This window comes from Pezoporus occidentalis, unplaced genomic scaffold (assembly GCF_034315485.1).
Source record: "Pezoporus occidentalis ecotype Australia unplaced genomic scaffold, CSIRO_AGI_Poc_V1 ctg184, whole genome shotgun sequence".
NCBI classification, from domain to species: domain Eukaryota; kingdom Metazoa; phylum Chordata; class Aves; order Psittaciformes; family Psittacidae; genus Pezoporus; species Pezoporus occidentalis.
The window spans coordinates 1,209,773-1,237,524 of NW_026913683.1; the positions used below are offsets into that span (position 1 = coordinate 1,209,773).

The 27,752-nt window shown below is 36.4% G+C and overlaps 1 protein-coding gene across 3 annotated transcripts; it reads left to right on the forward strand.

Moving 5' to 3' along the window:
- On the forward strand, positions 1-27,632 carry GPR155 (G protein-coupled receptor 155). Of its 3 annotated transcripts, none has more exons than XM_062615861.1 (16): positions 1-150; positions 3,875-4,380; positions 8,661-9,060; positions 10,398-10,563; positions 11,830-11,985; positions 13,035-13,118; positions 14,447-14,567; positions 15,872-15,956; positions 16,037-16,127; positions 17,188-17,461; positions 18,117-18,218; positions 19,854-19,987; positions 21,542-21,637; positions 22,590-22,654; positions 23,379-23,516; positions 25,575-25,770. In XM_062615861.1, exons 2-16 carry the CDS (start codon positions 3,921-3,923, stop codon positions 25,618-25,620), a joined length of 2,418 nt encoding a protein of 805 aa, XP_062471845.1. In that variant the 5' UTR covers positions 1-150; positions 3,875-3,920; the 3' UTR covers positions 25,621-25,770. The 3 variants fall into 3 exon arrangements, with proteins under 3 accessions (XP_062471845.1, XP_062471844.1, XP_062471843.1); XM_062615860.1 differs by having other exon boundaries at positions 4-146; positions 25,628-27,632; XM_062615859.1 differs by having other exon boundaries at positions 5-150; positions 25,628-27,632.
- Positions 27,633-27,752: the final 120 nt, after the last annotated feature.

Here is a 27,752-nt window from a genome sequence, read left to right on the forward strand (position 1 = left end):
TTGGCGGGGCGGGGCAGGCTAGGCCGGGCCGGCCCTCCCCTCCTGGGCCGCGGTACCGGCGGGCTCGGCCTTGGAGAGGCGCTCACCTTGGTAGGGTACAAATCCTCTATACGTACCCTTGTGCCGAGGCGCCTTCCAAAAGCTAAGTAGGTAAGCTACCCGCTCCTTCCCCCGACTTCTGGCTTTATTTTCTAACGAGACAGCTGTCACACAGAGCTGTGCTGTTATTTGTTATCTCTGGGATGTTTCTGAGTGAAAATGCTGTGTGCTTTTTGCCGGGGTGACCATGGAAAGGAGGGCAGTGATGGGCAGGAAAGGGGCAGGTATTAGGTGTTGGTTTTGTTGTGGCTTTCTTGGTCTAAGTCAAACGATGTTTCATCCCTATTTGGCAAGTGGGGTAAGTGAGGAGCTTTTGAAGGGGTGTTGACAATAAAGTATAATCTGTCTGTTGGAAAACGTTTTGCTGTTTGCTCCACAAGTATGTATTTATGTGTTGGCAAGCCCTAAGATGAGCCTAATTGAAAGGTATGTTTTATATTTGTATTTTTTTTTAGCTTGGTATTTTGTGTTGTTGGCAACTGTTGCTTCCCTTGGTTTTGTCTGAACACCTGCACTGGCAAATTCTGGTGCAGCTTTAAGTGTTGCTATTGCAAGCTCTGCCAGCCATGTACTCAGGAGAGGCCTCAGCTTCACCGGGCTTCCTATGAACGCAGCTTCCTGCACTTCTCTGCTGCCCAGGTGCTGTCTGTAATGGCAGCATAGAAAACCAAAGTGAAAAAGGAAATGTGGTCTTGAAATACAACTGTTCAGAAACACTGAAGTCTGATATTTCTTGTGATATTGTCTGAATTTCAAGCTACCACTTCTTGGGATAATTGTTGGTATGATCTTGTCCTCTATTTGCTTTCTTAGACCAGTAAAGAGAAAAGTAAAAATTGTGGTTAACTTGCAAGAATAGGAACTATGTTAATTACTTCTTCCCACATAATTTTATCTTTGTAACTCTCCAGAGTTGCTTCTTCTTTGACTTATTGTATAAACTCTTACATGAAAATGCATATGGGACATACTCATCTACGCTGAGGATAAGGTGCTAGGGCTGCCAGAATGTGAACTCTTCCTGCCCCATTCCACTTTCAGCCTTCTGAATAAAATAATGTGTCATGCTGGGGATGTTTCTACATTGCATTAGAGTAGAAAACGAGGTCACGTTGTGGGATATAATTTATGAACAATGTGCACAGCCTTGCTAGTGTGACCATAATTATCCTGGAAGTGATTATCAGCTGAAAACTTGAGAGTGAGAGACCAGAGAGAAGATGTACGTTGAGGTTATCTCTTCTATTCTCTCATGCTGTCTTTGACTTTCATTAAAAAAAGAAGACAAAAGGAATTTTCCTGCTGGAAAAGGAGATGACTTCTCTATTTTGGTGCTTGGAGAGGAACCTGATGTTGCTTAACTTACAGCTGCTGGAGTTTCTGGTCTGGTGAATTTTAACACTTTACAAATATTGACAGCCTACAAGAGAAGTGGGCAAATATCAGTGCTCCAGTTTGTTTCAAGGGAATAGTAAACTGCACTTTTTCCTTGCTCTCTGTCTATTGTTGATCTTCATACCAGGCTTCCTCTCATGCTGGCTGTGCTATCCTTCTTTACAACTGCAAGTTGACAGTCTGCTGCAAGGAGCTATGCTTGACACAGGAATAACACTGGCTTATCTGCTGTTGACTAAAAGCTTTGTCTTTATTGGCCTGCAGTTCCCAACAATGCATCTATGGCTGAGTTTTCAAGGATTCGAATCTCAATCCTCAATCCCTGAAGGGGTAACCAGAAATCGTGTGTCCTATGGAGTCACAGCTAAGCGCTTTCCTTTGGAATTGTATTATATTTCCTTACTTTAGTGTCATTTGACTAGCTAATTTCTTACATTTGTTGTAAGAACAGGTGAGTTTCTGTGTAGAATATATAAGGGTTTGGTTTTGCATCAGATGAATATTTTTTATTTCATTAAGAACTGTGAATTGAGGGCATTTTGCTCAAATGTGATGCTAGTTTGAGTGAAGCCCCAGGTGTGATGAGGTTGTGTGTTAAATCTGCAGTTAGTTGTTACATAATCTGACAATAGTTATGTAAATGCATGTGTCCTATAGAGCAAAAGGGGATGAGAGATGTATTTTCTATGTTAAGCAGCACACTGTGCAAGAGCTTTCATTTCTGGAAAATACCCACTGCTCTGCAACAGATACTCTGTGTTAAATGTGAATGTTTTGGGATGCACGCATCTCTGGAGCTGAAGAGTTGATTCACGCTCAAAGGCCTCTGAGCAGCTTTTACTGTAATGCAGTTTCTCTCTTTGAAACTCATGTGGTTCACCAAAAATTGAGTTTGACTGACTTTATCGGGTCCCTTGTAATGAAGTTCAAGGTGAAGATAGCCTGAAGGAAGGCTGCAGGAGTACCTGTGGCATTTCACAGAAGATGTAGGATGTGTGGGTGTATCTCCATGTCAATTTTGATGTAGTGAGGAAGATGCAGGATTTAGCATGTGCTACTGACTGATACAATTCAAGAGTCAGTCTTCTCCATATTTTTTAAGTCCTGAGTTATAAAATGGGAACAAGGGTACTTCTATATTTTGTAGTGGTTTTATGAGGAGGAATAATAATTTTAATACTAAGGGAAGAGAGGTGTTTAATTTAGGCACAGCTTTGGTTTAAAAGTATGGGCTTGTGTAGCAAAGGATTAGGGAGGCAAAAAAGGAACAAGGAGCCCTATCAGCCCCCACAGAAATTTAGAGGGACCCTCCTGTGTAAATGTTGTAAGTAGAGATGGGAGGACAGTTAAGAGCTGCTGTAGTTATGGAAGATACGGGACAGGCAAAATGCCAGTGTGAGAATTATTATGATAAAGGTGTATGACTGTCACAAAGGATAAAGATGGAACACCAATGTTGAGAGTTTAAGATTTTGGCCTCTTAGCACTCTGATAAGTGTTATTTCAAGGGTAAAACCTGGATTTAAACAGGATCTAAAGATGGAGGTGAAGGAAGCCTCCTGACAACATGTAAAGCTGGGCGCAGAGGTGAACAGCAATAGTTAAACAGAGATCAAGGGTAGGATTTTAATATTGGGAGTTTAAAGTGTATTTTTATTATGAAAGAAAAAGGACCAAGTAGGACACGGTTTAACGAGGACCTGAGATAAGATATTCTGGGTCAAACAAAAGGAGCTAGAAAACTATAAATTTGATCATTGAAAGCAAAGAGTATGAGGGAATTGTCGTTCAGAGTTAACAGTAAGCTGAGTGGGTAAGAAAGGTTACAAGATGCTGCTGAATATGTAGAGAGTCTTGTGCTTTTGTGTTAGCAAGTTAATAAGGCTAACTAACTAACGGCAGTCCAGAAAAGCAAAGAGTATGCAATAAGAATTAGCAATTACTGTTTTCTCAAACAATGACTGGGAAGTTCTGAAGGATCGTAATTTATTCAAAATGGTTTTTAGATCCTAAAATAAAAAATTAAAAAGTCCTTGTTATTTCCCTTATTTCCAACAGATTTTCTTTTTGAGTATCCAGTCTATGTTTAGTTTTAATATTTCAGTGTTACCCTCAAATTTCATTGGGGATTTTTAGCATCTATCAGTTGTCTTGTTGAATTGTTTGGAGTTATGAGATGTGTGAAGATCACATGTGTATGGAGTCAGTTTTCAGTATTCATCTTTCTCAGAGTTGTGTCTTTGCCTCGTTATTTATTTGTAATGCACTTGTAAGTGTAAACTGTTCTGTCAGCAAGCCTAATACTGTAAATATTCCTAATACTGTAAATATTCAGAAACACAGTTTTGGAAGTTAATATAAACTTTTGTTTCTTTTACAGATGAGATCATTTCATACTCTTTTTTTGGAAGAGGTGGCCAAAGGAAATGGATAGCTATTCAGACTTTGATGCAGAGAACCTCTCAACTATAGCTAATATGTCTATTTCTTTGCCTGGACAAATCGGACTCAATGCCACTGGCGATACTCCTTCTATGTCAATAAGTAGGCTTTTCCCAGCCCTGTTAGAATGCTTTGGAATAATTCTTTGTGGCTACATAGCTGGGAGAGCCAACATCATCACATCAACTCAGGCCAAAGGACTGGGAAATTTTGTGTCCCGTTTTGCACTCCCAGCTCTATTGTTCAAAAACATGGTGGTACTTAACTTTTCCAATGTGCATTGGTCCTTCCTGTACAGTATTTTAATTGCCAAAGCTGCTGTGTTTTTCTTAGTCTGTGTTTTAACATTGTTGGTAGCCAGTCCTGAGAATCGATTTAGCAAAGCAGGTTTGTTCCCTATTTTTGCTACACAAAGCAATGACTTTGCACTGGGATATCCAATAGGTAAGTATGCTTTCTTCTTTAAAATTATTTGTCAGTGTCCTAGACATGTTCACTCTTATTTTTCCATAATTTGAAACGGACAACTGAAGTTATGGGCTGTCAAAGCCATTTCTTGAAGTCACATTTCTTGGTTTCAGACCATGTACTTTTTAGTAAGGGAAGAAAACTCTCAGTTGATATAAATCATGCAGAATTTAAAACAATCCAACTACTGTTGTCTTGTCATCTAAAGTAAATTAGATTAAAAAGTAAAATAAAATGTTATTTTGAATATAATTTCAAAATTGGTATCAATTACCTTGCACTTGCTGCAGGCAGTTCTCCTTATGGGTAATTTCCAGAGTTTCCCTCAAGACCAAAATTCCTTGCTTTGCAGAGTATGAGCCTGTACCTCTGGCCTCTGAAATAGCCGTAGCGTGGGGTTTTTCTAGTGGTTGGCATTAACGCTTAGTTTAGCTCACAGGAAATATCTAACCATAATGCTGGTGTTTACTGGTTGTGGAGTGTGTGACAGACGTTAAATCTGTTCAAAAGAAACTTTTGATTTTTGTGAGCTTAACGTAACTTATGCAGCCAGTCATGTTTTATCCCTTAATCTTTCTTCTGTTATGGCCAGTAGACATGCTTTAGGATATAGACTTGGAAGAAGTCAGTCTTTTAAAAGCAAAATTGCTGCGTGATTTATGCTAACTTGCAGTGGGTCCCAGGTCAGAATTTTATGCATCTGTGGTGCCATTCTCGGCATACGGAACTAGCCACTGTTCCACTGGAGCTGAAAAACAAAAAAAGCCCGGAACACAGAAAGGAGTGTAACTTGTATAGCTGTGTATTCATGTAAGCCTGTATTCTGAATTCCAAGCAGTGTTATTTATTTCCTTTTTATAGGTTTTCTTAATGGTATGTTAACATGATTTTAGCCATGTATATTGTGATACTGGAGTTATAAGAGATCCGGAGTTATAGGAGATCCAGGGTTATAGCAAGCTTCTCCCACCTGCTATTTGTCTGAATTGAAGAGCTTTTTACCAGCCTTGGGAGGCTCTGTTGTGCCAATGTAGCTTTCAGTGCTGCCTCTTCCCAGGCTTCCCATGTGGCTGGTGAATAAGAACAAAAAAAGAAATCAAGTTTGTTCTAGCAAAGTAAAAAGCGAGATACTTGATCATAGAATTGAAAAACAGTTACAAAAGGGAATCTTTAACGTGCAGTTCCTGATTATACATAACAACAAATAGCTCCATATTTTGGATTACTTGAGCAGGTGGCAGTTTCTTTCTCCCTATTCCAGGGCAGCATGCTCAGGAGAATCTTCAGTCTTTCGTAATCTCTTCAAATCTGCTGGATATGCATAAGATCTGGACAAATGCAATTGCAGACTTTTTCTTACTTAGATTGTATCCTTCTAGTTAAAGCATTCTTCCTAGTTTGAATGACTTTCTTGTCAGGCTACATTTTTCTTCAAGTATTTCATGATTTATAAGATATGATTCATATTTTTTTCTGTGTACAGTGTAGCCAAATTCACAACATTTAGTTAATTAAGAGCTTTACAGTAATACTTAACACGAACACTGTAGGGCTTAAGGGTTATTTATTTCTCAAGTTGCTTATTTCCTTTCCTGTTCCTTCTCTTCTCCCATCCCCAAACTTTCAACCAGTGTTTGGTTTGTGCTGTCACCTGTGCAAACCTCTTACTGTTAGTGGCTTCTCTGAAAAGGTTGCAGGACTGGCAACAAAGAATGCCTTGCTTATTCCTTTTATGTATGGTGATAGGTAGTGCTTTGAGCAAAACCTGATCTTTTAGTGGAAATGTTTTTTAAAAACGTTTGAAGTTGAAATTTGTAAAGGAAAGCAATCAGTATTGGCAAATCTGTGTATTATGCTAACACTATTTAAAAAGGCAGTTTGAACTCTTAAATAACATCCCAAGTTTTCATACCACATAATTTTTCTAATAACTTTTATGCTATCTTTTTTGCTGCTTAACAAAGATTTTCATATAGGAAAGTTAAAATGCAGGTTAAATTTTCAAAGACCACCACTCCTTTTTTCTCTAATCATTGTTAAAACAGTTCTACTCTCCAAAGTGATGTTGGGGTGAAAACCATCTGTCACAGAAATTTGCTAGCAGCCCACCCCCATGCAGATAGAATTACTGTGATAGAAAGCTTTGTCTGTTTGGGTTTTTTTATTACTGGGTGAGATGATAACAACTCTGACAGAGCAACTTTCATGTGCTGCACTGTTAAAGCACAGGTGCAGCAGAAGTGTTGTGTGGATGATGATTCAGCTACCATGACTTTAATGGTGCTAATTGTATTAAGCATGAACAACTAGTGTGTGATTTATATGTAATTTTGAGTAGGAGGGATGGGAAGAAAGTATTTTTCAAGTGTTAGATTATCTTATTTATTGTTTTTGTTGCAATCAGTAACAAGCAACTTCATTAAAATAAAAAGATTTTTTCATCTGAGATAGTTGTGGGTAATTTTTACTCTCTTAATGATTCCCACTGACTCAGTAATTTGCATTGGTTCCACTTCTCCTACCCTGGAAAATGCATTGTGACTTCATAGATCAGTCAGTTAAAGTAATTGCAGGCTTTAAATATTGTGTTAGTATACAGTTAAACTCTGCCAAAAAAAAGTAATGATTTATTCAGTTTTTCACTTGGGCATTATTTACATGTGACTTACATTGAGTTGCATTTGATTGAAATGGGCATTCTATATAAAGCAGCATAAAAATGTTACTTTAAGGTTTTAGAAAAAAAATTTACTTAGGTAAAAAAAGTGTCCAGCATATTTAATGTGGGTTTATTTAGCAGAATATATGTAGTGTTTAAAACTGGCTTGTTAAATGCAGTAACTAACCACAAATGTCATAGTCCTGCTCATCAGTTCAGGATTTTAGGTAGCTGTCATATACATACTTTAATCATGTAAGAGGAAAAACACCTTCAGTGTCTTTTCTTATATACTGGAAATCAACCGATTGAGAATGTCAAGTTTATTCAATCTAAGGAGGAGACTGTTTATAGTTAAGTGCTGATTTAGCACTTAGTAGATTTTGTCATTCCAGATGCTTAAACGATATGAAGGTATAATTTTGGACTTTGAAAAACATAGTCATGAGAGAAAACTTAAAAAAAAACCCAAAAACAAACCGGTTTAGTATACAGGGAAATGAAAATACCTGCATCAGTTGGCTGCTTAGTGGTGTTACACTTTATTTAGTACTTTGGGTGCCAAGTTAGCCACAGAAAGGTTTAGTAGCTGTGTTTATTCAGTAGTACTTCCCTTTTCTTAAAAGAAATATTCTTTGTAGTACAGGTAGAATTGCATCTGCATATTTAGATACTTCTGCCTGGGGAAGAATGTTTGTCAAACTAGGGTAGGAAAAACTAAAATGGGAAGCAACACTTTGCATATTTCTGAAAATTATTGGAAGTAGTAACATTATACGGCAGGTAAAAGGTGGAATCCTCCTTTAAAAACATTGTTAGGGTTTTTTTTGATTCACCCTGGAATAGCATCTTGTATATCTTTCCAGAGTCTTTTCATGGTATTTTGAAGTGCTGTTAGTACAAACTTGAAATAGGAGGAATTTGACTCAGAAGTATGCAGTAACAATGAAAACAAATGCTCATGATTTAAAGTTGCTTGAGGGATCAGAATGACAGGGATTACTCTTGTCCCAGGTAGTCCCAGAGGATGAACTAATAATTATGTGAGAATCTGTTTTTCATTTGGTAGTGAATCAATGCAGAAAGATCACACTTGACTTACCCACTGAGTACTGATTAAATTCCAGAGTTGTGAGACTCCTCTAAGATAAGAAGCAACTTGTGTCCTGCAAAGGTGCATTTAATTTTACACAACTCTCATGTTTCTGGGGAGGAAAAGCAATTCAGAAAAAGAGAAAAACATCAAAACTCCTATTTTTATTATTTTATTTTTTTCAGCATTTGGGATGACTCAAAGGGTGCATGGCTTTGTTATTTTATTTCTTTTTTTCTGTACATGTTGAATATTTGTAGAATCATTAAATAGTTGGATAGTTAATATTTGGTCTTTAATGTGTTTATAAGATGACCAGTGGCCTAATGGTAACTGGGTGTAATTCTCTCACTTCATCTTAATATTCATTATAAATGCAGTTAATTGTGAAGAATAGTGATTTTTTTTTTTCTTTTTAGGCACCAAAGTTTCATTTCAAATTAAATGTTTGGTTTTTTGTACAGAAATGTTATCACTCATCACTTTTAATTTCCTGTCTTCTAGTTGAAGCTTTATATCAAACCACTTACCCAGAATATCTCCAGTACATTTACCTAGTGGCTCCAATATCTCTTATGATGCTAAACCCTCTGGGGTTTATCCTCTGTGAAATCCAGAAGTGGAGGAATAATCGCACTGTGTCACACAGCAAAATCAAAATAGTGGGCCTAGCACTCCTTCGAGTTTTGCAGAATCCAATTGTGTTCATGGTCTTCATAGGAATTGCCTCAAACTTTATTCTTGGCCAGAAAATTCCCGAATACCTTGAAAACTTCCTTGATGGACTGGGCAGTTCATTTTCTGGCTCTGCACTTTTTTACCTTGGATTAACTATGGTGGGACAAACAAAAAAACTGACAAAGGGTATGTTTGTTGCACTGATCCTTCTCATCACAGCTAAACTGTAAGTCTAAGTTATGTACTTTTGTAATTTTGTTCTCTAGATGTTTAAGCTCTGAATATAGTGGTCAAATGGCTTTTCTTTCAAAATTGCTATAGTGATAGTATGTTTCACTTCCAGTTATTTGGGTGGGTGCTCTCCAAATTCTTTGATGGTATACAGCTATTAACTTTTAAAGGAAATTTAGCAGACCACAAACCAGTTGTCAGGCTCTGCAGAGAAAAATCATCAGGGGTGCTGTGGCTTCATGGACTGCCTGCAGACCATCTGTCACCAATTGGGTGTTTGGAGTTTTACTAGCTTAAATTTAACTAGCTTGATTTAAAATTTACTAGGTAAATAGTTAGACAAGGGTGAGTTTAAGTGTTATTTGGTTAATGTTTGTATTTTCTTTGGATTACACAATATATCTCTAAATTATTTCTTTGTTTTGTCTGTAAATCTTTGAAGCGGCTATATTGAGGCAGCTTAAAAACAGTCACATTACACTCGAACTATCTGGCTTTTAAGCATGAATAAATGAGAACTTATATTTAGAACTTATACCATCATTATCTTCCCTTGACTATATCTCAGTTACTGGTGAGCTAAATATTTTATTTGCTACAGAGCTACAATTAACATAACAGAACGATTGTCCGGTGGTTAAGTTTCTACTGTAAAATTTGAAAGTGCATTTGAATATCAGTACAGCTAAGTAGCAAACTCAAAGACCTTGTTTGTAAACCAGCTCAATGGCAAATTTTGTAAGAACATGAAAAAAAGTTTTTTAATATTGCCACTTTGCTTTACTGGTGAGTTTATGTAATTAGCTGTAAACTCACTGTGTAAGCCTTATGTGAGATCTGGGGTATTGCTAGAGCAAAACAAAATAGCATTGATGTAGAGTTTTGTTGCTGGCCAAAGCTTTGCCCTTGTTATTTGACAGCTTGCAGAGAGGTGGTGTGAGTTTCAAAGCTGCTGATTGCTTATAACTACTATTACTTTAACAGTTGAAAAAGGAGGTTTTTTTTAATATTTTGCCCTTCCAGATCTGAGTTTTATACAAACAACGTGTCTGCACAATCGGAGAATGTGCTTATAACCCAGAGTTTGTTGTCATTTTTACTGTGATGGGTTTTTTTGTTTTGTTTTGGTGTAACCTGTGACATAAAACTTTTAATCAGCTGGTAAACGTTGTAACTGAAGGCAATCATTCAAAGCCACATCAGTATTTTGCTTTTCATAAATACTATTCAAACAAGCCTTAAATTTTGTTTTGTTTCATTTTCTGAATAAAAAGTCTATTGCTATGACTTGAGTAATTATTTTTTTATTTACTTTTTCCCATCTCTTTTCAGACTTATGATGCCATTTCTCTGTAGAGAAATGGTGGAACTCTTGGACAAGAGTGACAGCGTAGTCAACCACACCAGTTTATCAAACTATGCATTTCTTTATGGAGTTTTTCCAGCTGCACCTGGTGTCGCGATATTTGCAAGTCAATTTAATATGGAAGTAGGAATTGTATGTAGTTAGATTTTCCCAAACGTTTTACTAGCTTTGAGTTTAACTTTGTTAATGAGATACTTAAATAAGTAGGCTTGATGAATTTGCTTTTCTGTAATATAGATTCCTTAGATTTAATTGTACTCCCTTGATCTTTAATAATCTGAAATATAATCTATATTTATTAAGCATAGTACTCTTTCTTGATGTCTCAAGTGTCTTGATAGTACGCATACATGAATAAGTCTTCACACTTACTCATGTTTCTATTAGGGAGAACTAGGATAACTTTAAAGAACTTGTCTTTCTTTTGTTTTGCCTTGTTTTGTTTCCTTATCTTGGAGCTACTGTTTTTGTAGGAAAAGAAAAAGTTACTATGTTACTGACTTCATTAAGAACAGTGTTAGCTTAATGCTGAAAACTTATGATAGAATTTATGCTTGGATTGATTCTGTTGTGGTACCTTTCAGTTAAATCTTGCAATACAAATACATTTTACTTTTTAATAGTAGAGGGTATCAATTTTCTTTTCAACTTAAAATACAAATTTTATAACTGTTTTCTTTCTACCAGTTGAAGTGACATTGAAACATTCTTGTTGACTTTCACTGGTTTTAATGTTATCTATTTTTGGTTTGTTTAGTTGGGTTTTTGTTGTGGTGGGTTTGTTTTGTTTTGGAGGGGGGTAAGAAAAACGGAAAAAAAGAAAAAAAGGCTAAAAGTAAACTTTACAAGATAGAATTTTGCACCCAGCACACTCATAAATTCTCTTTAAAAATGAGATCTTGAATATGAGTAACAACTTATACTTCCATACTGTGCAAATTCTAGAAAACAAAGACAATGAGAAGCCAAAATAGAAATCACTTAAATGTAAATATATGGCTTATTCTCATTAATTGGTGCACATTAGTATTTGCATAACTACATGTTTTCTTATTTATTTGCAATGTAAATTCTGCATCTGAAAGTGAATCGTGACATTGTAAATCCACCTCTAGGCTGTAGTCATGAGAATATTTGACATGCATGAAAAAGCTCTGTAAGAATTTGCAGTATGGAGCTCTCTATTCCTAACATTTCAGGGGCTTCTTAAAATGTTTAGTTTAACTGTATGTATAAAATGGATACTTTCTGGCTCAAATTCTAAATCATTGATTTGTTAAAGTTCTGTGTATGTTTAATTCAAAGGTTTAATTTTGGCAGTAATTGTATTCCTGAAAGCAAGTCATTTAGCTTGAGATGAGAATAACTCTGTTTTTATTTCTCTTTGGCTCTTTTCAGATTACCTCAGGCATGGTAATAAGCACTTTTGTGTCTGCACCTATTATGTATGTTTCTGCATGGCTGTTGACCATACCATCTATGGACCCCAACCCACTGGCATCTGCACTCCAAAATGTTAGCTTTGACATAAGTATCGTCAGCCTCATTTCTCTGGTAGGTGTTGATGAAGTGAGATACAGAAGCACGCTGTCATGGCAGGGTAGCATTAGTACATAAGCAGTATATCGAGTCATGAGACTCATATCCTCATCATATCCTGTTGCAGAAGGATGAGGAAGGAGTTAAAAACCTTTTCAATTTAGCAATGGGTCAGCTGGAAAGCTGCACTGTAAAAGAAGGTGGGTAGGTGAATAGGAGCACCAGTGCAGAGCTTAGGAGTTTGTCCTTTATGTTTTGGGTTTGTTTTTTTTTAAATAACAGGGTGTGGGAGAAGAACAGTACTAGCTTTCACCACAGGGGATAATTACATCAGGCCATGTGAGGTGCTTGGATATCACAGTAATGGAGACTGTATACAAATTTCAGCTCCAGAAACATCACTGGATATTTATTCAATAAAGTATTAACGAAAATGTTTAACTTAGAAGTTTTAATTTCACTTTATTGACTTCTATTTCAGAAATACTTTGCTTTAAAAGGGGGATGATAATCCAGAAATCTGATGTGAATTGTCTTTCAGTTTATAGGCACTACAGATAGTGTGTTTATTTTGTTTGCTTTTTTTAAATAAAAACATCTGTGTTGGAGGGAGTTGGAATTTTCTCAAGTTGTTGTCTCACTGAAGTCTTGGAACTGTGCCTCAAGGGAAGCCACAAGTGAGCACTACCTGCTGCTGTCATGGGTCCTCTTAGGAGATTCAGAGGAGAGTGAGGAATTTTAAGTTCTAAATTGCCAGGCTTCTCTGTGGTCACTTATGTCCTGAGGAATGACCAGGCTTTTACACACTTCAGGCAGGTTCTTGGTGCTTTCTGGAAATACTTCACCACCATGAGAACACCAAGATGCATTGCTTCGTCTGGCTAGTTGCTTAGGCATAGGGACTGACAGCAGATGGTGTAGAGCTAACTACAGCCATCCTGTTGCTAAGAAACTTTTGAAGATTTGTTGTATATTTAATTTCATCACAGCCTGACAGAATACTTATCTTGTTTTTGGGGGGCTTGTTTTAGTCTTAAATTATTTTTTTTTCTTGAATGTTACAGATGTGGTCTCTTATTGTTGTTCTTCTGAGTAAGAAATACAAACAGCTTCCTCATATGATTACAACAAATCTACTTGTTGCTCAGGTCAGTGGTAAGAAGAGTGCTGTTGTTTTTTTTTTAAAGTCTCTTTTAATTAAAAGAGTTTTAGTTTTTTAAATGTCTTACTTTGATACCTTTGTAGCCATCTGTGGAGGGCAGGGGAGTCTGGTGTGTGACTTGTCTAAACAATTTCTGTGCCTTAAAATACATTCTTGAAGAAAATGATAGCTGATGTTGAAAGTATGGTTCTCAAACAGAGCAATAAGCAATCAGAATGGAGAGTGGTTTCTGGGATACATTTTTATTTACTGCCTAATACTGTTGAGTGCACTTCTGTACCAATTTATGCCAATCTGAAGTCAGCAATGACAGGAGCAGCAGCAGCGTGTGTTTGACTCTATGGTGACCTGATTCAAGGAACTACATAGGAAAATTATCCCCCTGCTGGTTTAGAAGTAGCTTGCTGAAGGATCAGAGTGAGAGGTGCCAGTGCTGATGTAAGGAAGGGGTGTGGGAATGCGTAGCTTGTGGCTAGGGAAGGGCAAAACCAGATAGCTCTGGATTAATTTTAATTATTATTTAAACTGAGAAAAAACTGGAGCGTACATGTTCCTTCTTCCCTTGAAGTCAAGTGCACAACTGCTGTTAAATTCAGTGAGTGCAGCCTGTAGTTGTAATATATGTGTGTGGTAGTGCTTTCTGAAGTGTTCAGTAGTTTAAACAAATTATATATATATATATATGTGTGTGTATATATGTATGTGTAGTAAAGTCTCTGAGGTCTGATCATGGAGTCATTTAATTGAAAAACAGTTGTGAATGAGAGCTGCAGGTATTTCTTGTCTGTAACAGTAAAGATACCTTTCATCTTAAAAAAAACAAATTGAACTGTTGTCTTACTGTTTCCATAATATTTCAACCTATCTTCAGATTCCTTCAGTACTAAAACTGCCATATGGTCAGTGTCATTGGGTGAAAACTTTTATAATTTTTGGCTGAACAAATATCTGGCTGAACAAATATATTCATATCCAAATTATTTCATATAAACGGTTTGTACTTAACAAAAGCTTTACATTTTAGTTATTGTAATATATATAGAGACCATGTGGGTTTTTTTCTGGTTTGCCTTATTCCCAGTTTATTTGAGCTATATAACTGCTATCAAAAGAAAACCCTCCTGAAAATAGGGTACTGTAGTTGGCGACATAAACGTAACACTGAATTTACTGCTGCAGTGCTTTCTGCTATGAGAAGTATCCAGTTCATAAAATCACACTCCAGTCAATCTGGGGGTGGAGTTTCAAATCGTGTTGTTCAGGTTTTTTCGTGCTTTCCCAATTTAAATGGTGGCATCTTACCTTTCTTTTCAGTTTATTGCTTGCATTGGAATGGTGGCATGGAATTTCATTGTTAAACAGAAAGACCTCACTGTGCAGATCCTAGTATTTATATTCCTCTACAGCTCACTTTATAGCACCTACCTGTGGACAGGTATGATTTTTCTAGGCAGAACATAGGTACTGTAATAAAACATTAACGTTCTGGAATAATTTTATTATATTCTTCAGAGTAATTGTTCCTTTCATGTAAATCTACAAATATGCATGCATGTAAGCTGTGCCAAATTAGTGGTGCTGGGCTGCATCAAGCATGGCCTCTGCTAGTGGAAGCTTGTATCTGGGTCAGGTCTTGCTTGTCTTTGATAGACACAGCAGCCTTGCTAGCTTATAACAAAAACTAAGCCCTCTGTGGAGGCAGAAGCAATTCTAAATAGTGTGAGTGTGGTGAGTTGCCCTTCAGCTAGTTAAAATCTTACTGGAAATTTTTAAATAAATGCAGAGTTAAGATCTTAATTATTTAGCATTAGGTGGATTTTAAAGCTTCGTGCCTCAAAAAAGTAGGAAATACAGAATGAAAGGAAATACCAAAGCAGCTTTCACGTTTCTTTTGCACAGCAATCAGAGCTTTTAAAAGCATGTGTGTTCTGTAGATGTAGGTGATTAACGAAAGAATTCCTTGAAATAGGCAGAATTTAAAGCTGCATCAAGAAGCTCAGAGAACTTTACATGTATAATTAAAAAAGAGACTTTGAGTATTCAGGAAACTTTTTTTTTTATATACCATTCTTGAGTCTAGAAGTCTGTGGTGGTTTTGTGGAGTAATTTGTGTTTGTGTTTAGCTGAAATGGGTAGCTCATGATTAGTACTGACTAACAGAACTACTGGCTTTGCTTCAGCATGAAGAATGTTGCTGAGATTCTGAGCTGTGAATAGAATAGGCTGTTCCAGAAGATACTCACATATATAGTTATATATGTAAATATACATACAATTTTTTGTTAAATTTATCAATGACTTTAGAAAGGACTAGTCAGTTTTTAAAGAAATGTTGTAGGTGAATACAACATAATTTGGTGGCAGCTTAAGAGTGCCAGTCTAGAAGAACTGCTGTTGATACTCTAAGAAGTTAGTTACTTGTATTTTAAATGTTCTTATGATATCTTTTATACACTTGTGAACCTTTTTAAACATTTCAAAGTGGATGTTTAATATAAAATGTCCTGACATTTCTTCAATGTTATATTATTGATATGATTTTTTTTTTTTTAAGATAATAGGTGTTTCTATTTTACTTTCTCAGAATGCAACTAGAAAAGCAATTTTGGACTATTTGAAGGTCTGTCTGAGAAAAATATCTTAGTTATTGAGCAGGTCACATCATAGAGTTTCTAGACTCTGTATTTATCAGTTTCCTTTTTAATAATAAGCAAGGCATTTCTTCTGGTTCTTTTGTAGGTTTTCTGTCTTTCTCTTTGTTTCTATTGAGGAAGAGAGAAACAGTAAAGATTCCCATTGGGTTTATTATCATAGCTGGATGGGGGTAAGTTAATTTGGATGTTTCCCTGTAGAATTAGTGGGAGCATGCTGAATATGTTACTTTGTCCTATTTTGCTCTTTCAGAGTCCCAACACTTCTGGTGGGAATCTTACTAATTGTTGGTGAACATAACAGCAGTAGTATTGACTCTGCCTTTTTCTATGGAAAATATCAGGTATGAATTGAATATGTTCTGTTCTTGTCACTTCAAACTTCTGCCATGTCCAATACATTATTGAGAAATTGTGTTCTCTATTTGCTTCTCATGTAAGTAGCTTTCAGTTGAAGTACAGGCTTCTGTAATAACAGTATCATTATAGAATGCTTATAGATTGATACAAAAATGTATTTCTGTAATGAACCATTAGGAAGACTTGTTTGAACAGGCACCTTGATGTTTAGGCAACTATGACTAAGAAAAAGAGGGAGTAGGCTTCCCAAAGAAAGGCTTAGGAGTGGTAACGAATTGCAGAGTCCTTTTCCTGGTGACTAATTTGTAGTCTCACTTGATAATTATCTAAAATTATTAGTATCCAATAGCTAATTAATGGCCTTTGGTCTGTAATAGATAATATCTACATTACCTGTGTGGCAGTAACTGCTTGCACTTCTCTGCACAATCATGGATTGAAATTCCTGAGCCTGAACTACTGTTTTTACCAATAAATAGTTCCTCATATCAGAGGATGTAAAGTGCACTAGTATAGAGATTTGCCATGTTTCCCCTCCATCTTTTGAATAGAGGCTATGAGTCTCTCAGGATTATTCATATGGCACTTTCACAAGTATTAAGTAGTCTCGAGTGGACTCTGGGTATTGGTGGTAGATATTTAGAAGGAAAGGTTAATTAATATGATGCTCCCCCTTGTCAAAAACATGGAAATTGGCGCTGTGCCAGAGGGTGACAAGAGGACATTCCTCTTTGGAACTAACAGGTATCTTAATAGAACTTAAGCTGGAACACTATCTTGAAGGGAAACATGATGATGAGGGGATGCTTTTGGATTGCATGGAAATAGGAGTGCCACTAAGAAAAAAAAAAAAAGTTACTCGGGCAAGGAAAATTAGTGCTATGTACTGATGGCTCTTTCAGTGCCACAAGATGTAAGAGCAGTAAATACAAAAAACTCTTATTTGAATGCATTTCTTAGTATGTTTTTGAAATACAGAAGTTAGATATATGCACTTATTTTATAGATATATATAAAAATGTGTTTTATTTGCTTTCTTAACAGATAATTACCACAGCAGTGGTCCTGTTCATCAGTATATTGATGTCAGGTATCTCACTAATGTGCATGAACAGAAATAGGCAAGAGTCAAGCTATGAGGTATTGAACCCGTATTCACCACGTAGCCAGGTGGAGGAGGTTGAAGTGGGAGGGAATGAGGGGAATCGAGTTTCAGCCACTGTGCCTCAGCCTTCTCCAGGTTCTTCTGCACAGGCTTCTCCAGGTTCTTCTACACAGCCTTCTCCAGGATCTTCTGCACAGCCATCAGCAGCAAGAGGTAGAAAAAATAGATTTGCAAAAGAATACATGGTTCAGAATACAATAAACTAATGTTCCAAATTTGATTCTGGCCTGGGAAAGATGTTTCTTTAGACCTTCAAGTGTTCCACTAGGACACAAATAAATAGATACAACAGCCTAAGGATTTATGTTTATGTTTTTAAGGAAAGTTTGATGGTTATCACTGTAAGGGTAGGGGAAGTGGACAGGAAAGAAAGCATGTGTATGGTTTTTATGTAAGTAGTGGTATCTTGATAAGGATGTGATAAATGCAGTCCACAAGATGTCTTAGATTGTTTCCCCACTAAACTGTCTCTCTGAGAATGAATTATATGCCAACAGCATTGCTACTCAGTGTGTTTCTAATCAGCCTTTTTTGTTTGTAGCCTTTTGATCACTTTCAGTGATGATTTCCCTCTAGCTGAAAGTACTCATGTTTCTTTCATGGTGGTAGTGCTGTGTTAAATAATTCTCTGTATTAGTAGTGTAACACATTTACCCTCTAAGCAAATTGGAAAAATTAAGTCTGCTTTCTCCTGTGGGTTATTTTGGAGCATAATAGTTAAAGCTATATAGAATATATTGTTATACTTGGAAAATAAATTATGGTAGTGAAGGAAGCTAACTATCCTGTTACTATATATGCTTAATAGGTTGCTGTTCTTGTCAAACAACAAATGGTGAATTATCCTGTGCTAAAGAAAGCAAAGCAGTGTCAAATGCTGTCGAAAGCAAGGTTCTTCCAATTGAGACAGGTAAAGAAGTAGCGTCTCCTTGGTTTAATACTATAACTCTTCTACAACATTTATGTGTGTTGTTCTCACAAAGAAACTGTTGGGGCTGTTCTCTGAACTCCATTTGGATAACTTGTATTTCATATTCAGTTCAAGCATTAGGGCTGATTAGGTGCTTGTGCTCTTCTGCCTGATAGTTATTAGTAATCTTTCACTGCTCAAGGCGTACAGTTGGTTTGGGTTGATAATTTTTTTACTACTAAGCTACTTTAACACATCCTTCTGAGCATTCAGACTTTACCTCTCTATCATTGCCTTGTTTGGATTCTAGGACATTGAATATATAACCCTACTTTGCCTGAAGTTTTCAACTTAAACACACTTTTTTTACATCCTCATATTCATATCTTGTGTCTTCTGAAAAAGCCTTGAAGCCTTTGTTGTAATCATGCACCAAGTGAACAAAAAACCTGAATGAGGTCTAGAGGAGCAAGTAATTATTGCAACTTGAATCAAATGTCCATGCTGCTGTGCTATTCATGTCTAGGGGAGAAGAATGGAGAAAGCTGACTATGGGGGCCTTAGGAGACACTGGAATAGAAAATATTGAGTTAAAGCAACTGTTCGGCACCTGGTGGAAAACTGCATGCTCAGCCCATTCTCATCGTACATCACTTTCAGTAACCAAAGCTAGCTGCAGTGCGGTGTTTCTCTTATATATTTTCCTTTTTTTTTTTTGTTACATCTTTACAAGGAAGGTCATATCCTTATGCTTTGCTTGGATAAAACTTGACACTGAACAAATCTAAATAGTTCACACTGAAACATACTTAGTTGTGTCTCCTCTCACAAAATGCTAGCTTTCCGCCTCTTGCCAACTATTTTATCTATTAGGTAATTCAGACAAGCATCACAAGAATGTCTTTCAGTGATAGAAGAAGGCCACTTTAATTTTCTTATCCTAAAAGATAAGGTATAAAACATCTTGTGGTTGAGTGGAAATTTTTTGGACATACTGAGTGAACACTTCAGAACCATACATCAGTAAAAGCTAATTTTAATGAACACACTTGTGTAACTTTGGCTGCAATAATTAAAAATCCTTCCACTATCCCACTGGACTACTATTACAGGTTATCTTGTTGAAATTCTTACGTATGTCCTTGCCAGGAGGTTTTTCACTGCCATCTAGAGGAAGACACAATTCCTTAGATCTCTGTGGCTGGAAGCCAAGCATCCATTCTCAGTATGTTTGGCTCTTTTTGAGTGTTCTGGTATACCATGTTAAAAATACAGCTACAGAACTAGTCTAGAGCTCAACAACGCTGAGATAGAGAGTAAAAATTCGAGCTGACAGTATATTTGAAATAGTCCAGAAATTAATTCTAAATTCATTTCTAGTAGTGTTTTCAAATGTTTACCATGATGTAACTTTCCATTAAACTTCTGAAAGAAGAGTTGTGATGCAGAAAGCTTCTTCATTTTAGAGCACATATGAAGTACTGTTTCATTTGAGAATAGATGTCTGAATAGGTTATTGTCAAAGCTGATATTGTGTGTGTGTGACTTCACTGCAGATGCTTACAAGGTAATTTAACTTGGCAAGTTACATTAACATGTTAGAAGCCTAATGAAAAATACTGATTTGTTTTTCAGCTGATCAGTGCATGAGTCATTGCAGTGCTCGAACCTGTGTATTGGCGCAGGAAGAACAGCTTCTACAGACTGGAGACAAACAGCTGGCCAGACATGTGCTGCTGTGCCTACTTCTTATTGTTGGCCTGTTTGCTGTAAATATCTTAGGGTTTTTTTTTCTCCCCACATTGTTTAACTCATTGAGGTGGAATGATTTTTAGGAAGCCATGTAGACAGTCCAGTAAAAATCTTCCAATTCATCATGTAACTATTCATTAAATAAATTAGAGGCTTTATTTTGGTCCTTTACTGGAAGAGGAATATCATAAAATTAGTTTTTCTGTGCCACATCATAAATTGAAAGCAAGTTAAGATTGATGATGTTAGTGAGGAAGCCACACTGGAGAAGCCTCAAGGGAAAAAAAAAGAGATTTAGTAGTGAAATGTCATTTAGTAATGAAATCATCGCTACCACTCCTCTTCCCATTTTTCTCAAGAGCTAGTCTTTTTCCCTAGACAATAATAAATTAAAAATATCAAGTAAATTCTACTTCTGAAGGAGACTATACACCAATTGTTCCATCTGATTGTGCTTATATTTGGAACTTGGATTTCTCTGTGATGCTTTAGTAATGAAGAATAATGTCAAACTTTATTTGAAATGAAAAACTGCGGTTTTGTTGCTTTTAGTGGTGGTTTGGTGGCAGTGTAGCTAAGTTGGTGCTGCCAAGCATCATTACTGACTAGATCCCAGCTGTGAAGGTGGCTGCTTCTGTGTAAAAGTGTGAAATACCAGAATGTAAAGCATAGGGATAGAATTTGAATTTTGAACTGCGACTAAAATGAGAAAGAACTGTTTGAATATTATGCTCAAAGGTGAGCTTCTTGTAGATGGCAAATAGGGGGAATTATTTTTATTTGAAATGAAAAATACTATGGCACATATATGTAATACCTCGAAGCAGGATAATGTTGCACAACTATGTAATTTAATAGCTACTGCTGTTGCATTTCAGGTTCTGCTAAATTACAAAATGGGAGGTTTTCCCTCTCTCAAATTTCCTTTATCACATATTCCATTGTAATATGGAATTTTTTTTTACAGCTTCTATATTTAAAAGGTGTCCCAAATGTTAGCCTCTGTTTTAGTTGCATCTGGATGATTACACAGATACTATGAAATGAGACCAGTTACATTAAAGAATTAGCCTTTACAACCAAAGGGGTTAACTTCAGGGGCTTTTTCCTTCTGTCAGGCATTTAAAATAGCTGAAGTGGTATGTGCTTCATCTTACTGCAATCTTAGCTATGCAGAAAATACGTAGAAAGCACTGGCTAAACAGGCCTAAAGACAAATACTGCAAAGCTGTCTGGGCTAATATTGTCTGTGTTAGGTTGAGTACCTAAGTGTGCTTAAGGCAAGTTTCTTACGTAAACATGTGAGGGATAGGACCTCTACACCAGTACGTTTTCCATCATTTTGCTTAAAAACAGCCAAGCTCTCACCCAGAGCTATTAATCTGAACTGAAATGATGTTTTAAGGTGCTTATTCCCTCTTAATCATTGTTATCTGAATCATTTGTTAAGTAAGGACAGTGAAAATTGTGCAGGAATCTATTAACATGTGAAGAGTAAGAAAGTACTTTTGGTTTGTAACAGTCAGATTAGGTTTGTGGTTTTTGTTTTGTTTGTTTGTTTTTCTTAACAGAATCTTTCCAGTTGTTTGTGGTGGCTGTTCAACCAAGAGCCTGGAAGGCTGTATGTGGAATTGCAGTTCTTCTGTGCTGTGTTTAATTTTGGTCAGGTACTTATCAATGCTTGTCCTGAAAATGACTTGGTTAGTGGGTGTTGCAGCAGATGCTGCTTACAAGCACTGTAAATTGAAGTCCTCAAACAACACTGAAGTCACCAGCTCCTTATGTTGTTTTGCCTTTGTTTCCTCAAGCTTTTTCTTTTGCTTTGATAGCTCTCTTATCATAATGCATGTCTTTTATGTGCATGAACACTTTCAAAGGTACAAATGGCAATGGGATGACAAATGCACATAGAAACTTGAGTAGAATTTTAGCCTTACTTGTACCAGAAAGCTTCAGCGGTGTTGCTTCCATGGAGTTACACCAGTATAACTAAATAAATAGATGCAAGATAGCTATATGGGTGCTTTTGCTTTAAAGCTTTAAGTTGTTATCTCTTCAGCTTCAGTTACAGCACCATTATCTGATAACTGACAGTTAGATGGTTAACTGTTCCAGCTACCCATAGCCTATTTCAGTGCAAACCTCCCCAAGGTAGCTTTGTTGCATGTGAAGGTGAAAGAAAGGCAATGTTAATGCACCTGGTAGAAGAATGTTTTACAGATCCATGGACAGGTGTGCCTGCAAGATGCACCGCAGTATCAATTAATGGTAGGAGTTTTGCTACAAAAGCAGCACAGAAAAATGAATTAACTGGAGAGTATTCTAGCATTCAAGTGACAGCAAGTCAGTTCTTGTCTTGACATTAACAAAGGCAGATTTAAATAACTGGCTATATAATAATAGGAAGAGTTTCTTTGATGTGCTGTTATATATTAATCTGTATTTTTAAGCCCCAAATGAAAAATCAAACCAGAAATAAAATGCATTTTGAATGATATCTGGAGAAGAGGGATACTTTTGATGTGTGTTTTGGCAATGAGTTTTTTAACATTTTATTACTGTTCTTTAGAAACTAAAGATTTTGTTTAATGTTTCTTTTTCTGTATTTCTTTCCTCCAGGGCTTCATTTGCTTTGGTATTTTCGGCTTAGATAAGCATTTAATCATTCTACCATTCAAGCGAAGGTAAATAAATCTTTACATTTACACCTATAAACTCAATTATTAATGATAATAACGTTTAAGGGGCATTGAGTGTTCAGTTCCATTGCATTGCATTTACTATTTGTTTGATCTTCCAAATTTCTTTTCTATTCCAGTTGCAGAGAGCTAATTGCTGTTCACTGTGCATGAGTTTTTACTCCTATCCTAATGATACCCCCTGAGACAAAAATCCCACAAACTCCCTAAAGACAAAATCTTTGGCAAATGATGGTGAAGGATGTGATTGGATCAGTGAGATGATGGATCTTCAGAAATAACCTCAGTTGATAAATTAAAACTTGGAATCTGGTTTAGCATTCACATCTATCATCACTGGTTTAAAGTAGCATATTCATAATCTCATACAAGTATTTTGTGTGGATGGACACTCTCACTGTGGATACACGCATTGTACAAAGCCATCTTTAACTCAGAGCTGGCTGGCTGTGATGTGAATACAGCAACTAAAGCTGCCTCCCAGTTACTCTCTTTCCTTCTGCCTGAGCCTAGAATAAAACCTCCCAGTGTTCAAAGACCATACAAGTATATTAGTAAGATTGTATATAAAGTATCAGGCACAAACCCAATGAAATGGTCGTGATAAGCTTCCTATGGGTTCTGTTCTATTCTTTGCAATTTTCTTTAAAATGCCTCTGTTTGATTTACTGGTTTTCATTTATTTTCTTTCTCTCTGTCTTTTTTTAAGACTTGAGTTCTTCTGGGGAGGAAGAGAGGCAGCAGGGCACACAGATTCCTGTGTACCTGAGGAAATTAGGATGACCTGTCAACAGTTTGTTCATTATCATAGAGATCACTGTGTCAAAAGTATTGTCAAAGGCAGAAGGTAAGGTTCCTCCTTGCCCATATAACCTGTTACAAAGGTCATAGCTCACCTTCTGGAAATAATTAAATGCAGTTTAATGTCTGTGGCCAATACCTGTTGTATATTTATTCAGACCTCCTGGTGAGGATTAAGAATTCAGCAATAATATGTTTTTAGTCTCACCCTGAAACATTGAGGTGCAATTTATCACATCATCCTATATATGTTTTGTATAAATTATAAAAAGTTTTATATTATTAAGGTATTGCCCAAGTTTTTGCATTTACCTGGCAAGAAAATCTTTCTGAAAAAATATATATGATAATGCCTGTAATAGAGTGTATGTGTTCGAGTTTTGTCGAACCAGAGACCTTTCATATGTTTTGCTTTGAGATTAAAAATGTGTCAGTATATAAGTGACGGAGTGTTTACTAATAAATAGCTTTTACAGGAGGCAAAACAGTTGCAATTTATGCCAGTGTGTACTTGGAGGCCACTCAATACGTGACATTATTGTGGGTTTAGGACCTTTACAACTTTTGAGTTCATACAATTTCTTTTGCTCATTCCTCTTGTGAGGCCTAAACCTCAATTTGTGAGATCAGCAGAGCTTTCAGAGGCAAATTAGGATACCCAAATCAAGGATTATGAATTCAGATATGCGTAGGTAGACAAGAAGAGAAATGCAGACAGAAGCAGCAGGAGCAAGAAAAAGATTCTGCCTGACTTTAGATACTATTGTGTGGAGACATGAAGAATTCTTCTGATAGGACACTGACTTCTTACCATGTGAGCTTTTAAGTAGACTAGTTTGGTGTAATGGGGTGGTCTTTTAATAGTCAGTCCAAAACCAAGTTCCGTAACTGTTTTTTACAGTATTATGATTTTGCTCAGTCCCCTTAGAACTTAGTAATGTTCCATAAGAAATAAAGTTGTCCATTTAGGAAAAACGGAGTATGGCAGTTCAAGGACTTGCTTCTTTGTGCCAGACAGAAAAGAAGTATCAGAAAATGTTAGTTTTGAAATAGAGCAGGTTTCACAGCTGTGTTTCCTGTGCCTCTGCTGCTATTGTGGTTTCTTGAGCTTTGGGCTGTTCATTTGGTTGTGTTTTGTGGTTTTTATTAATCATATATCCACCTGAGAATACATCAAAGTCTAACATTTGTTGCTTCCTTGTTTAATATTATGTTTGTACAGAACTAGTTTCATGTCTTATTTCTCCTTGTGAGTCAAAAGAAAGCATAATCTTTTCATTTAAAATAATAATCTAACTCAATCCTATCCTCTTTGATTTAAACATACCATACTGAGACATTGTAATCATGGATTTTTATGTATTTTTGCTTCTCTGCTATTAGAGGTTAACAGTTGCTCTCTGTTTCTACTGCTTTTGACTTAAAAAATTAGGGAAAGAAATTTGGGATTTGCTGTCTTGTGTAGCTGTTAATCATCTTCAGAAACCCTGCACTTGGGTTCCATAAAGCAGATTTTAGATAACTAGCAACATTCATTGCTGCAGGTAGATTTCTGAATGGTATTTTTACTGCAACTAGGTAGGTGGTTAGTGGCATTGTCTTACAAATATGTAAATGAAAATTAGTCTTGCTGTAAAGGCTTTATTTATTAGTACTGCTTGTGTGGTAAATATTCAACTGGATCTGCATCTTAAATAGTTTTTGTTTACAATATATATGAGCAGTTAATGTCTGTTTAAAACTGTAGAGTAAAATAGAATTGGAGTGCAGATAGAGTCCCTGTTGCTGAGGGCTGCACTCAGATATTTTGTTGCAGAAATGATCATGCTAATGAGTAGATGGGAAGTGAGTGGAAGAAATAGAATTACATTGTGTGTGCTTTGAGGAAAATTGCTACTTATGTTCACTGAAGTTTCTTTGCACAAGCCTTAAATAGCTGTAGATTTGTTTTGCTTCCTACTGAAGTGTCTGTAGGAAAAGATAGTGAACATTGGCATGTCCCTAATGTAGAAAACTTGCAAACTCTTTTTCTAACATGCTCTTAACTGTCATGATGTCTTTCCTTGTTTCCTGCTATTTTTCCTTGCCTTTCCCCAACGCGCAGTGGTGATACCAGGTTTACAGAACATGTGGGTGAATCATTCCTTTGACATACAGGTGTGGTGCAAAGATCTCCACTGGCATCTTCTTTGGCTGTGACCTGGTGAACTGGCTCATGCAAGTTGGCCTTGCCTCTGACCGTGGTGAAGCTGTGGTGTATGGAGACAGACTGATGAAAGGAGGCGTCATCCAGCATATTACGAATGAATTTGAATTTCGGGATGAATATCTGTATTACCGCTTTATTCCTAAGAGATCAGTTGCAGTTGAGAGCCATTAACCTGAGCATGTAGGCAAAGAGTACAGGCAGCTAGGGGTGAGTGGGAACACCTCCTCTGACTTCACCACTGAAATTGGAAGTATTCAGGGCTCTCAGAGAATTATGTTATTCTCTTTTGTAAAGTTGGGAGGTGTGGTTCTACTTGTGTCTGTTCTGAAAGAAATGGTAGCAAGTAATATTTAGGGAGCATTCCAACCAAAATGCAATAGAACAAAACAAGATGTTCTGGATTTAGAGCATTTTTTTAATTTCCATTTTGAGCAAAACAAATAGTAAAATGATGTGTCACTGTCATGTTATATAGAGGCGTTATAACAGCAGCTTTAGTGACTGGTGCCACAGTGGGAAAAAAACAACATGAATGAGGAGTATTTTTCATGTTGTATTTTTTCCATAATTTAATATGATAAAATACTGATTCCCTTTCACAGTCAGGCATCTCCTGATTTCATAAAAGTAGAATTTCTTCTATCATATCTCAGTTTTTAATACTCCACTCCTTTCTAACACCAAGAACTTGTTCAAGTTGTTTACACTTCAGATCAGGTGGCTTGTTTCTCACATCATTCTGATGTCAGAATGTTAAAGCTGAGGAAATACTGAGTGGAATAAATAATGATTTTGTACAAATTTACCAAATCTTAAAAACCTCAAGATACCCAGTGTTCTCCCAGATTAGGAGATGAGATAATGGGATTTCCAATAAGCAAGTGGTTCTGTACTTTTGCCTTATGGTGGTAGTAACTTTGTCAAGAGTAGATTTTTGCCTTCTGAATTTAACCTTTCCAGTTTAATTCAGAAGTGCCAGCCTCAAGTAAAAATGTTATGGAAGCACTGGATACCTGTGCAAGTCAAGATGAAAAAAATTATCAACTCCTAAAACCTTTTAAATGAAAGAGTGATGTTTTTGAATCTACTATATAAAGAATCCTAACTGAACATCCAAGTTGGGGTTTAGAGTAGCTAAAGATCCTAAAGTTTTAGTATTGGTTGCCTAACACAGGTTTATAATAAGCCTCAGGTACCCTTCTATGATGTTTAAATAGTTACTGTAGTGTCATTCAGATTCCTGTGTACTGAAGGCAGAATCTGATAAACAGTGTGTCTTCTGCAGTATTTTGCAAAGGTTGAAGACAAACTGTAGTATCCAATAGCCGTTATGCTGCCCTGTTAAAACTGCAGGAATAGCATTTATATATCTATATAAAAAATTAATACAGTGAGGGAAAGGATCCCAAGTATTTTAAAAAAAATAATAATTTTTTTTTGCTCAAGCATATGAATAATTTCTCATCCTTTTTTTTAAGAAAAGTCTCTCCCTGGTTTTGCTCTTGGTTTTTTTAGTACACAGATTTTTATTACAGCTACTGTGCACCTACTTTGTATTAAGAATTAAAAGTGATTTTAGCAGCGTAACCTACTGTTCAAGAAACAGTTGTTTTATGGTAGCTCTAACTCCATGCAAGACTTAGATTGGAAAAAAAAATCCTATTACTGTCAGTCATACTGCACTTCTGCAGTGTGCACAGAAACACAACTGCATCCAACTGCATACGTGTGCTATACAAACTGACATATGTTAATGTTTTCCAGCAGCAGAATAACTGACATTTATATCAGGCTGTGGACACAAAGGAAAACGATAGCATATTTCCATTACAAGTGCTGAAGACAGCTGTATCTAATATTTTGGAATAATTAGATATGTGTGACTTAAGAGCAGAAGCCATGAGTATGTCTGGCTTCTAAATACTGTAACTTGTCAATAAATCTGTTACTTGATTTCAGAGTTCCGAGCTTTGGTGTGCTGTGAGGTGTGGGAGGGTTATGTGTGCATGTCAAGATTTGTGACAAATGTATTGATTTTCTGGGAGATTGGGTTAAGTGGCTCTTGGGTTTTAA